This window comes from Falco cherrug, chromosome 1 (genome assembly GCF_023634085.1).
Source record: "Falco cherrug isolate bFalChe1 chromosome 1, bFalChe1.pri, whole genome shotgun sequence".
Classification (NCBI taxonomy): Eukaryota; Metazoa; Chordata; class Aves; order Falconiformes; family Falconidae; genus Falco; species Falco cherrug.
The window spans coordinates 119,459,158-119,471,517 of record NC_073697.1 but is presented as its reverse complement, the minus strand read 5'-3'; the positions used below and the strand labels follow the sequence as shown (position 1 = coordinate 119,471,517).

The following is a 12,360-nucleotide window of genomic DNA, read 5'->3' as shown; positions in this document are numbered from 1 at the left end:
GCACTGCAGCACCCACGTTCAGATGCCCCAGCGCAAAGACGTGGGCAGCACACACTAAGGGACCCGCTCCAACAGCAGGACAGCCGTCAGGCTTCACTGAAGGCACGTTGCTGCTGTGCCACCTTCCTCACATGCTGGCACGAAGCTTTGCTGTTCCTCTGGAGTTTGTAAGTGGGAGGATAAAACTGTCAGCTGCTGGCTCGGTGCAGATTGCTGCTGCAGAGCTGGCTCTGCTCTTCTCCCAGGGCAGAGAGAGAGGAGGACAGCACAAACTCGTGGCACCACGTCGAGCAGAGCCTTGCAGCAGGGCGGTGGGTCTGAGTTGCCTTTGGTGTCACACGGAAAGCTGCGGGGAATAAATCCACTGAGGGTTACCAGCTCCAGAGACTCACACCATACAGACCGTCCCTGTGCCACCAGCCCCTGCAGCTTGGGACCGTTGGTAGCCTTCCAGTGTGCCTTTTCCTTTTGCTTTCAGCCACCCTTGGATGCCAGACCCCCAGCCTGCCGCAGCCCTGCCCAAATAACCCATCTGCATCTCAGGCAGCAAATTTATTTTGTGGTTTCTGGATGAGGGGGGTCCTGCTGCTGATCGTTGTGTATGACACTGGGAGTTGCACGTCGCACTGGTGTTTGGAGAGAAACTGGGTGTTTTCCCTCATCTTTACTAAAAGCCTCAACTCTGCAGTGTAAAGGTAGACCTGTCCTCTCTGAGCTGATGGCAGCTCAAGGGAGACCAAAGATACCACCAGCATGGATCAACCCAAACACTAATGCCACGCTGCGAGTATCTGAGGGCACAGGGAGCTGAGGCAGCTCCCGCAGGGTGAAAGCTCCCTGGGGCTGGGCTTTCCCCACAAGCTGGCTCTGCAACCTCCGTGGCCATGGCTGGGGATGATGCCCCTTGCCAAGGGCAGGAGTGAGTCCCTGATGGTGTGTGGCTGGGCTGGGATCAGGAGAGGAAGGCAGAGCGGTGCTGCTGTGGCTCAGCACCTCCTTGTGCCCTGCAGGATAGCCGGCTTTCCCCTGGGCTGCTCCCAATTGCCTTACACCAAGGTGGGGTGCTTGCTTCCCCCCATACCTCGGCTGCATAACTGAAGAGGAGCCGGTTTGGTGGGGGGTGCTGTGGGCTGCCAAGGGGGAAAAGGGCTCTGTATCCTGTGGCAGCAATGTGACAGGGCTGTGACTGTCCCCAGACCTCCCAGCACTGCCAGCAGGCTTAGATCTGAACATCCATTAAGACGATTGCGAAGCTGTGCAGTGGGTTAGTTATAGGAGTAATCAATACATTAAATATTTCTCTCTCCACAGGAACAAAGCGAGGCAGCCTGGGGGCTGGATGAAGTGGCCTTGGAAAGCTGATTGCACCGGCTAGTCCCGAGACTTCCATCTGCAAAGGCTCTGAAGGAACAAAACAGGCAATTTTGCAGGCAAGAAAAGAAGACGGATGGGGAAAAGATTTGTTCTTGCTGCAGTGAATGACCCTGATGCCCTCACCCCTGGGGGAAAATACAGATTCTCCTACAAAGCTGAGCTCACTTCCAGGGTGTTTGGGTGCAAGGATTGAGCTGTGTGCTGGGTAATTTGGCCACATTCGCAGTCCGAGTGGACCCCCATTCCTAAAAAAATACAGCCCCGAAGCCCCTGGGATTAGACGAGCCCTCTCCCGGTGCTGCTGCAGGGGGAGCAATCAGAAAACCACCCGAACACCCCACTTTGGGTGCCCAGCTCCCTGCGGGTGCCCAGCCCAGCTCCCCCAGCCCCTTCCCAGCGGGTCACGGCACCGAAGACCATTTCACGCCGCCGGATTTATCCCCCCCACCCCCGAGCAAACCGGCCCCGGCCCCTCCGCCCGGGGGACTCCTGCGGCGGTCGCTGGGGGGGCCGGCATCGACCCGCGGCGCCGCCGCCCCCAGCCCCCCCGCCGCGGCGGCAGGGGGAGCGCCCAGCCGCGCCGCGCCGGAGCCGCCCCGCAGGAGGCGAAGGGCGCCCGGCTGCCGTGCGTCCCCGCACCCCGGCCGGCTCCCCGTGCCCCCCGGCGGGGCCCCTGCACCCCCTTTCCCGCGCACCCCTTTTCCCGTGCAGCCCCGGTACCTTCCCCGACCTCCCTCTTCCTTTGCATCCCTGCCGCGCTCCCACTGACCCCCCCCGTGCACCCCCTTTGCGGCGTCTCCATGCACCCCCTTTCCCGGGCATCCCTGCCGCGCTCCCACTGACCCCCCCCGTGCACCCCCTTTCCCGGGCAGCCCTGCTGTGCTCCCACTGACCCCCCCGTGCACCCCCTTTCCCGGCCTCTCCATGCACCCCCTTTCCCGGGCATCCCTGCCGCTCTCCCACTGACCCCCCCGTGCACCCCCTTTCCCGGGCATCCCTGCCGCGCTCCCACTGACCCCCCCCGTGCACCCCCTTTCCCGGGCAGCCCTGCTGTGCTCCCCACTGACCCCTCCATGCACCCCCTTTCCCAGGCATCCCTGCCGCGCTTTCTGTGCACCCTCTGTGCATCTCCCCAGCACATACTCCCCGGTCCATCCCTGCTGTGTGCTCCGTGCGCTCCCGGCCATGAACGGCTCGGCGGCAGGCTCCGAGGAGGGCTGGCAGCCCGAGTCGGTGATCATCCCGCTGGTGTACCTCCTCATCTTTCTCGTGGGCACGGTGGGCAACTGCCTGGTCCTGGCCGTGCTGCTGCGCAATGGGCAGGTGAAGAACACCACCAACCTCTTCATCCTCAACCTGGGGGTGGCCGACCTCTGCTTCATCCTCTTCTGCGTCCCCTTCCAAGCCACCATCTACACGCTGGAGGGCTGGGTATTTGGGCCCTTCATGTGCAAGGCTGTCCACTTCTTCATCTACCTCACCATGTATGCCAGCAGCTTCACCCTGGCCACCGTCTCCCTCGACAGGTAGGAAAATGGTTGGGAGGGGCTCCCTGCACCCTGAGGCTCCCCCTTCTCGGGATCACACCCCGGGCAGGAGAGAGGACAGAAGCCCCTGGAGCCAAACCCTGATTGCTGCAACCTCCCAGGGGAATCCAGGAATATTTCCCAGTTCAGGTGTTCAAGGAAATGCAGCCACTGAGGATGGGGTCCAAGCAGCGAGGGTTGGGTTGGGACCCCTGTCCCCAGTGCCCAGCTGGAGGAAGCTTTCAGACCCTGAAGCTGTAGGACTGGGGTTTATCCAGTCATGCCAATTTATCCAGAGGCTCTGGCAGCTGAAGGGGGGATAGAAAACCAGAGAGAAACGAAGCTCAGTCCCAGATCTTCCTGGGAAGCACGGAGAGAGCCCCTACCCCAACAGCCCACAGCAAAGCCAGCAAACCTCAAGGAGGAAAAGACATGGATCCGTTTGGTCTGGGACACTGCTCTTCCTACTCTCCCCTTTTATTAGCAAGAAGCCCCTTTATGTCCCAGTGCTGTTCCTTGTCCCAGCGCCCGTCCCAGCCTGGCCCAGGGTGGGTTTTGGCTGGGAAGCTCTGTAAAGGCAGCCGGTTGCTCCTGCCTCGACTTTACCCCATGCTAGGTCAGCCCCTGCCTCTGCAAGGGCTAGTGAGTTACCAACCTGCAGCGAGAGGCAGGGAGCTCCCAGTACTGCTTTGCTTAGTGCCCAAAACCTGTGAGATGGGATGTGGAAAGTCCCCATGAAAGTTCCCTGGGAAGGGCCACGGCAGCCCCAGAGCAGGGTTGGACGTGTCCTGCCACCCTGGCACGACACCACCCTGGCTGCTGCGAGCCCCCCGGGAGCTAAAACACAGCCGGGGGCTGCCTCCCCTCCTGCATCCCACACAGCTGGGAGGAACAGCGGTGTTGAGTAAATAGGGGCTTGCACAAGCCCCCAGGTCTGGGCATAATTAAGGAACCAGCTAATTGCAGAACTGAAAATGGGTGATGTGCTTTCACGGGTGCCAGCATGAGCAACACTGTGGCTGGGAATCCTGGGGACTTGCTCCTGCCTTCGTATCCTCACTGCTGTTATCATTTGTGCCAGCCAGACTGATGATCAAGTAAGGATTTGCTGGATTAGGGAGAGGGACAGAAGGGGACCATCCTCATCTTCCCTACAAGCACTGCTGGGAACAGAGAGGGTGACGGGACAGGTCAGGGGAGAGGATCTTCTTCACTCCACTGTGCTGCACAGGGATCCCGAGAAGCATGAGGGAATCAGCTGTGTGACTAATTGCCCTGGGAAGCTCAAATCCATCACTTTTTCCCTTTCTCCAGTCTGCCCCTGGAGCTGCTCTCCATGCCCTCAGGACTGCAGTCATATCCCTCTCCTTTTCCCATGCAGGTATTTGGCCATACGATACCCCCTGCACTCAAGGGAGCTGAGGACGCCCAGGAATGCCCTCATGGCCATCTGCTTCATCTGGGGGCTTTCCTTCATCTTCTCGGGCCCTTACCTCAGCTACTATAAGGAGTTCCAGTTGGCCAACCTGACTGTCTGCCATCCCATCTGGGAGATCTCCCAGCGCAAGGTCATGGACATCTGCACCTTCGTCTTCAGCTACATCATCCCAGTGCTGATCCTGAGCCTCACTTACATGCTGACTATTCGCTACCTGTGGAGGTCTGTGGACCCTCTCCAAGATATGTCAGAGTCCAAGAAGGCCAAGCGGAAGGTCACCAGGATGATCATCATTGTAGCCGTCCTGTTCTGCCTCTGTTGGCTGCCCCATCACCTGGTCATCCTCTGTGTCTGGTTTGGGTACTTCCCCCTCAATCACACTACATATGTGCTCCGCATCCTCTCGCATCTCCTCTCCTACGCCAACTCCTGTGTGAACCCCATCGTCTATGCCCTGGTCTCCAAACATTTCCGCCAGGGCTTCAAGAAGATCTTCATCTGCCTCTTGCACAAGAAGGCAGCCAACAAAGTGCACATGGTCCAAGTGACAAACACCGTCAGCGCACTGGAGGCGGAGCTCAGCGAGGTGACCCACACCAGCGCAGCCCTGCCCAGCTGCTCCTCCGTGCGCTGCAAGGTCCCAGCCCAACCCTGGGGGGAGGCAGAGCTGGTGGGACATCAGCAGAAGGCAGATGGTGGCTCCATCACCTTCAACATCACCTAGCAGAGCTTCTTCCCACCCCATGGCTTTGCAGTCTCCCATAGCATCGCAGGCCTGGGGACGGGCTACCTTTTGGGTTGAAATGCTTCAAATCGTACCCTTTTTCATTCAAATGCACCCAGATAGCATAACTGCAATGCCGTGAGCTACAGACTCAACCAAGCAACTGACCCAGGATCGAAGGGCAGGAAGGACTTACTTCCATCAAGCACTGGCTGAGAGCAGAGAGATCAAGCCACTAAATCATCTCTCATGCGTCATCACCTGTTCCTCTGTCACGGATGGACTTACACCCTGTTGCATCTATGTCTGGAGCCTATTGGAAAACTCTGGTCCCTCCAACCAACGCAGCACCTGGCTGGAGTTAGCTGGGTGCACTTTTAGGGACATCTGGGAAGCCTTGGGTTGTTCTGTGTCTCCGTTCAGGAGCTGTGTCCCAGGGCAGTGCTGGCCACAGCCATGGGGGTGCAAGCTCAGCTCAGGTAGGAAAACGCAGGAGAAAAGCGTAGAAATCAGGAGACAAACCTCCCTGGTGCAGCTGGTGCTGGCTGGGCTTTCCTGTCTCCCTGGGGCTTGTGGCTTGCGGGAGGTTTCCCCAAGATGGAGCACCGCTGGAAGCAGCATCCGTAGCTGAGGCAAGTGCTGTGGCCCGAGTACGGGACTGCCAAGGGCATGGGGCACCATCCTGCGCTGCTGACTGTGGCTCGTGCTGCCGTTTTGGTGCGTGCGAGGCTTTGCAGAGCATCCAGATGTCACCAAGGCCTGGCGGGGAGGGAGACTATTTGCCAGGGGACCACAGCCGTGACCTCACCGGAGAGGGTGTGCTGCCAGGGGAAGCAGAGCGGGACATCAGCAGGTCAGTGCTGGGGGAGGATTTAAATGCTTCCAGACCGCTTGGGCATGGCTCAGCATCTCAGACCCGGCGAGGTGCCCGTGGAGGAGAGCAAAGCGGAGCACTGGCACCGCTTTCCTGCAGCTGCAGCATGGGGCTGGACAGTCGGGGCTGTGCGAGTGCTGGGGGACCCCAGGCAGCTGGGGAAGCCTCAATAAAGCCCTTCTCCATCCCGTGTCCCGTGTCCTGCTCCCTTGAAACACCCCACAGTCTGCAGCGGAAGAGAGGTGGGTGCTGGAGGGGTGGTGGGACCCGCTGGTGTGAGGGAAGCCGTGGCAGCGGAGGGGGTGGGTTATCAAGATGGTGCGAGGAGCAGCACTGCGCTCCCCTTCATGCACAGGAGAGGCTGACGTGGCTTGTGCACCCCCACTCAGCACTGCAAAGGGTCCACAAGCAGCTGAGCCCTGCAGCCGCCAGCGGTCCGGGGCTTTATTTAAAGACCCGTCATTTTCTGTACGAGAAGAGCATCACTGGAATAGGATCAATTAACTCTCTTGAAAACCCTGTGGCAAAGCACAGCCAGAGGAGCTGGTGAAAGTGCACGGGAGCTGTGCCAGGCTGTGCTGAGCACCCCTGCAATTCCCAGCTCTGTACCCTGACAGCACCAAGCACCTGTGAAGATCAGATTTCTATAAATTACCATTACAAAGGGTATAAGTCTGTCTGCACAGATTTCCCTCCTTGTGAATCCCCGTGGCAGAGCTCCCCAGGACCGCCACGCGTTCCAGGAGGCTATTTCTGTCCAGGACACTGGCTCTTCCCAGGGGTCTGCTCCGGGGCCCAGGTCCCAACACAGCCCTCCTCCGCACTGCGCTGCCCTCCACCCACCCCCAGCACTTGGCCTTCCTTCCCAGGAAGCTTTTGGCTGTAAAACGTTTGTTTTCCCCTGCTGAGTGTTATTATAACCAGGTCTTCCTGTCCCCACACAGAGGGTCATAAATCAGCCACTGCCTCCTATCAATAACCATTATATTTAGTCTAGGCGCGCTCACCCATAAGTCACAAAGAGCGAGTGTATAAACAGCTCCATTACTTACATCTGTATTTATCTCCCCTGCTCAATCCTTCCCAGCCAGGGAGAACATTGAATCAGTCATGCAGACATGGCCAAAACCTTATCTTCCTCCTGCCCCCATCCCCCTCTGCTTGGAGGGCCGCAGGATCTGGCTCTGATGGGTCCCCCCACACCAAGGGGTTCAACCCCCTCTCCCGGACACAGTTACCACCTTGCCTTAGGGATGGAGCTGTTGTCCCACCACCTCTGCACTGCCCAAGCACGGGGGTCCCTGTGCTGCCATGGCTGGAGGCGCAATGTCCCCTGTCCCTTTGTGCATCAAAGAGGAGACACCCACCAACCCTGCTCCTGTTCTTGTCCCCCCCAGACCTGGTTTCCCATCACACCTGCCTGTACCCACGTATCTCAGCCCGAGATGCTGCAGGGCATCACAGCGCCAGCACTGGGGCCGCACCACAGGAAGCCCCACGGAGTCGGTGCTCATTTTTCAAGCCCAGGTTTTTCCCTTCATACAGGGCTGAATTCCCAGAAAGGACAGGAGTTGCTCCCAAGTTCATCTTTTTATAGCATTCACAAGAAAATAAAAATAACTAGCTCACAGATGTCCAAACCAGCCAGCAAATCTCAATCCATGCATCATGCCCCTGCAAGGGGCTTGAAACCCCCCAGAAAGAGGGAGACTTTGCTTTGAGCCCTGAAGGGTGGGGGGGAAGGAACTAGGCTGGTACCCATGTATCTCATCTCACCGAAGGACCCAAGAGGAGAAGCAACCCCCCAAGGCTGTACTGGGGCTGCTGCTGCTCTTGCTACCGATGCCCACAGTGTGACCCAGCACACAGTGCCTGGCCCCAGGGGACACACAGGGAGCAAGGCCAGGCGGAGAGGGGCTGGCTGTGCCCCAGGCTCCTCACCCAGCCCCAGGGAGGCTCCTGGTGCCCCCCCCCGAGCTGGCCGTGGGAAAAGCTGGGGCCACAGACCTCTCAATCCCCCAGTGCCAAGCTGTCCCCCAGCTGGGGGATGACTGAGCGGCAAAGCTGGGTCTCTGGGGACGCACTTCTCACAGCCATGTTGGAGCCTTTGGCAGCAGCGTGGCCACCATGAAACAGCCAAAGAAGAGGGTGATGACTGACGGGTAGCTCTGACTCTGGGTGACGGCACTTGGGCTGAATCCTGCAATCTCACCTGGCGAAAGCAAGCTCACAGCAACTTACCAGGAGAAAAGTGCTAAACTACCGTGGATTTTGTAAACTCGGTTTGTTTCCCAAGTATGCTGGCATTGCATGGGAAAGGAGGCTCAAAACAGCATCAGCAGCTTAGAGCTGTGACTATCAGCCAGATGAGAAAAGGGAACAGGTCACCTCTTCAAAGCATCTCATCAAAACCATACCCACTGCAGCAACCCCGCTGCTCCCTCTCGGCTCGGCTTTGCCGCAGGTCGCTGCTCAGTTCGCAGCTTTGGGTCTTTCCAAGGAGCCTTGACCTTGCCAGAACACCAGCACAGCAGGTGCCGTGGGATGCAGGCACTCTCACACCACTGCAAGGCTCGCATCCAGCCCTAGCAGAAATGGATTTAGAAGCAAATAATAAAAAAGAAACAATGGGAAAAGGGGTGGGGGGTGTTGCAAATTGCAGGGTCAGGGGTGCAGGCGGTGGGGCACCGGGGCAGCTTTGCAAACAAGATGCTGACTGCTGCAGGTACGACACGGCTGGAGCATCCCACAGCCCCTGCCACCCGTATCCGACAGCGGCAGCCTGGATGCTGGGAGAAAGTGCCAAGGACAAATAACTGCGTGTAAGAACAAACTAACACCTATGCAACAGCCTGCCTGTGGTGCCTCCTGCCCTAAATTACACAGGGGCCATGTCCTGCACCACCCCAGGGGACACCCAGCCCTGGGCATTCTCCTAAGTACACCAGCCATGCATCCACCACTGTATGCCATGGAAGCAAGGGCAAGGCAAGAGGGCCAAATGAGAAGGCAGCAATGTGATAATGAAGTAAAGCCTTTGCCAAAGCTTGGCAGAGCTGCTCCCCCAAAGGAGAGGCTCAGAACTGTCTTTCTGGACAGTTGGAGACACACAAAAGCAGTGCTGTGATGCTGCAGTCGAACATGTAGAATCGATGGGAGCGTGTGTGTGGACATGCAAAAAAGCCTGGCAAAGAAAGGACAAGCAATTTTCTTTTAAGCATCACAAGGAGTAATTTTATGTGAACAATAACAATGGTTTGCAGAAGCTTGCAGCACATCCACTAATTATACTTAGTACAACCCCTGCAAAAATTGACTTTACTGACTCTGCCACCCGTCTCCCTCTCACTGCCGGGTGCCGGGTGGGCACTAACAGAGTTGGGAGCAGCACTCCAGAGACACAACAGATCCCTGGGGAGTGACACCCTGAGAGGGTCTGCAAGACAGAGCCTGGGAGGACACTGCTGCCCTCCACCCACAGACATTTTCCAGGGTGCTGCTCATGCTGGGGCTCAGCAGGGTCTGGGCACCGAATGGGGACAGCTTCAGAGAATGGTACAAAACCAACATGCAAAGAAAGGAGTTTGGAAGCACAGTTCTGCTCTGCACAAAGCTGTCCCCAGCCTCTCCGACAGCCTCCCAAGCCCATGGCTGAGCCCTGCCCTACCTGGCTCTAGACCTGCCCAGCCACCCCCACGATCGCTTTGAAGACGCGTCCTGGGACACCCCTAACGCAGCTCTCCCAGCCCAAAGCATCACTGTGCCCCCTCTCCCTGGGCACCACCGACACCAGCTCGTTTCTAGTCACCCTTCAGCAGCAAGAGCCCAGAGGGTGACAGTGAGCTGGTGGCAGGCTCTGCACAGCACCTAGCCTGGGGGGTCTGCACCTTATTCCTGCCTCCAGCACCCCTGAATCCCCTCTGGCATGGCCCACGGCTCGCGTGACTGCTCTCACCCTCATACAGGAGCAGCAAGGTCCAGGCTTTCCCAGCTCTCTACGGTGTGACACATCCAACCTGCCCTCCTCGTTTATGGATCCTCACCCATCAATTGGTACTTACTTACTCATTCCAGGCAACAAAAACGAAGCCTAGGCCAGCTGCTGGGTCATTACGCCATTTACAGGATACTACAGAAATAGAGGGGGAAAAAAGCACCCTCCAGCTCACCTACCATCACCCCTGCTTGTCTGGGGATGGAACCATCACCCGCCCACCCACCCCGTGCCTCAACGCACCCTTCAAGGGCAAGCATGAGGCTTTGCTGCCAGCACAAAACCACAGTGGGAAGCGATTTTCCCCTAAAAAAAAAACAAAACCAAAAAACCCCCCAAAAAACCCCAAAAAAACCATATCAGGCCCAGATGGAAAACACAAGAGCATCACAACCTGCTGCCACTCAGCACCCTCCCAGCTGAGCAGGGACAGGCTCACAGTCTGTTGGCTTGGGAGGTTTTATCTTAAGCTTAGGGAGTTGCAGTGGTGCTCATTTATTACAAGCAGATTCAACTGGAAGTGGAAAATAAATAGGCTGAACTCAGCTCCCATCAGACCCAACAGTGGGCAGGGAGGCGAGGGGCGCTTGGCTGAAACATCAGGTTGGTGCGAGCTTTCCACCACGTGGATTCGTCACTGGTGTTGAAGAAGCTGTTTTGATTCATGGTTTTGTTTTGTTTTCAAACGCTTAATCTGCCAAGTTTGCAGTCTAGTAAGAGGCAGCAGCCAAGGGGGTGGGGGCTGAAGCTTATGAGCCTCCCACCCTTGTCTCTGCTGGACACAGCTCCCAGCTGCAAACCGCACCAGTAGTGACCCTGGGCGGCTGCAGGGACCCCAGAGCCAGTCCCTGTGCCAGCAGGGTTTGGCAAAAAACCCTTTTGCTGCCCCAAAATAACCGTCAGTGCCAAGGAAGCCATGAGAGCAAGTAGCACACCCAGACTCTGGCACCTCCCTGCAGCCCAGGCCATCTCAAGGGGTAAAAAAAAATGAAAAATAAAAAGGCAAAAAGCTAAACCCCACCCACAAAAAAAAAAACCAACACAAAACAAAACCAAAAAAAACCCACCACGGAGAAATGGGGCTTTAGCCCCAAAGCAATGAGAAGCGGACACACATCCCCCAGCCTGTCCCCGTCTGTGGCAGAGCAGAACGGGAGGCGAGGGGAGCACGCTGAACGCCACAGGAACCTTGGGAGAAGCAGAGGGGGGCAGCCCCGGCGCCGGGTGGCAGCCCCAGGTTGGGTCTGTGGTCCCTTCCCAGGTCTCAGCATCACCCGTGGCTCCATACTCAGCTCTTGAGGGGGATGTGAAGTGCTGAGAGTGTGGGGACGGTGCTGGCTGCCACGATCGCTCTTAATTAACATCTTGCGAAGACATTCCTTACCATAAAAAGCCAAGGAGCATGCGGAGCCATTCCCCAGCACTAGTGTCGGACACAGCTCAGACACTGAGGTCAGCCCGGAGGGAACGAGCAGCTCCCCCCACTCCCAGCCCAAGGAAGGGTGGCCCTGGCCAAAGCTGCTGCTGCTCCTGGAGCAGCTGTGGCCGCTGCAGCAGGTGCCCAGTGAGGCTGAGAGGCTGTCCACCTCCCCATGGTCATTCCCTGCACAGGGGAGAGGCAGTGTGGGAAGGGTTAGCGCCAGGGCAAGTGGGAGGGTGGATTTAGGAAACTGGGACTGGGTGGCTTTGCTTTCCCTCTAGCTCAGGGGAAATGAGTCTTGGACTCCCACCCAAAAGCCATACACCTGGGAGCAGCAGAAGCTACCTCTGCCCTGCATGCTCACCAACTCCAGCTCCTCCTTGCTGCACAGTGGCCACCACGCTAGGCTCTCAGCCCACACCAGCCTCTTGCCCTCCTTCAGATGTGGCCAGGGCATCCCCGGGGTAGAAAACAACCCAGCCAACTTCTGGTGCTGGTAACGGAGAGACCAGGGTATTTTGCACCCCATCTCTGACTGCATCTCTCCAACTCTGAGCCAAGCTGGACCAGCTCTTCACCATCCCCAGACCGATACCACTTTCCCAGAGGAACGGGCTGACAGCAAAGCCCAGGAATGCCTCTTTCAGCATAGGCCATGCAGAGGCACCCAGAGCCTTTGGAGAAGAGAACATGACCCCATCCCAGACCCTGAAGAATCTCATTCATTTCCTTTGGGCTCCGGTTAGCACAAGAGCATCAGCACAGGGAGGGTACCAGCTCCTGCACACTAAAGCTCAGACGCTCCAGAAACGCTGCAGACAAAGCTCCCCCTTCCCTCCCCTGGCTTTGCCTGCAACTGTTCCAGGTGAATGGCCTCATCCTCAGAGTGGCTGCAATAAAAAAAATATTTTACAGACTCAGCCCGAGTGCACCAACAAATTCCACCCACTGTCCTGGAGAAAGGAATTTAGATCAGACTGCTGTGGTGGCAGAAACGGATCCAGAACGGT

At 57.6% G+C, this 12,360-nt stretch overlaps 1 protein-coding gene across 1 annotated transcript; it reads left to right on the top strand.

Moving 5' to 3' along the window:
* The first annotated feature begins 2,368 nt into the window (after positions 1–2,368).
* Positions 2,369–6,081, top strand: GALR2 (galanin receptor 2). The gene is made up of 2 exons (XM_027816842.2): positions 2,369–2,900; positions 4,282–6,081. Exons 1-2 carry the CDS (start codon positions 2,560–2,562, stop codon positions 5,060–5,062), a joined length of 1,122 nt encoding a protein of 373 aa, XP_027672643.2. The 5' UTR covers positions 2,369–2,559; the 3' UTR covers positions 5,063–6,081.
* The last annotated feature ends 6,279 nt before the right edge of the window (positions 6,082–12,360 follow it).

Excerpts from the sequence above, each read along its gene's own strand:
- GALR2 (XM_027816842.2), top strand. The coding sequence starts at position 2,560 with ATGAACGGCTCGGCGGCAGGCTCCGAGGAGGGCTGGCAGCCCGAGTCG. Across the intron at positions 2,901-4,281 it reads GCCACCGTCTCCCTCGACAG|GTATTTGGCCATACGATACC; the intron begins GTAGGAAAATGG and ends TTTCCCATGCAG.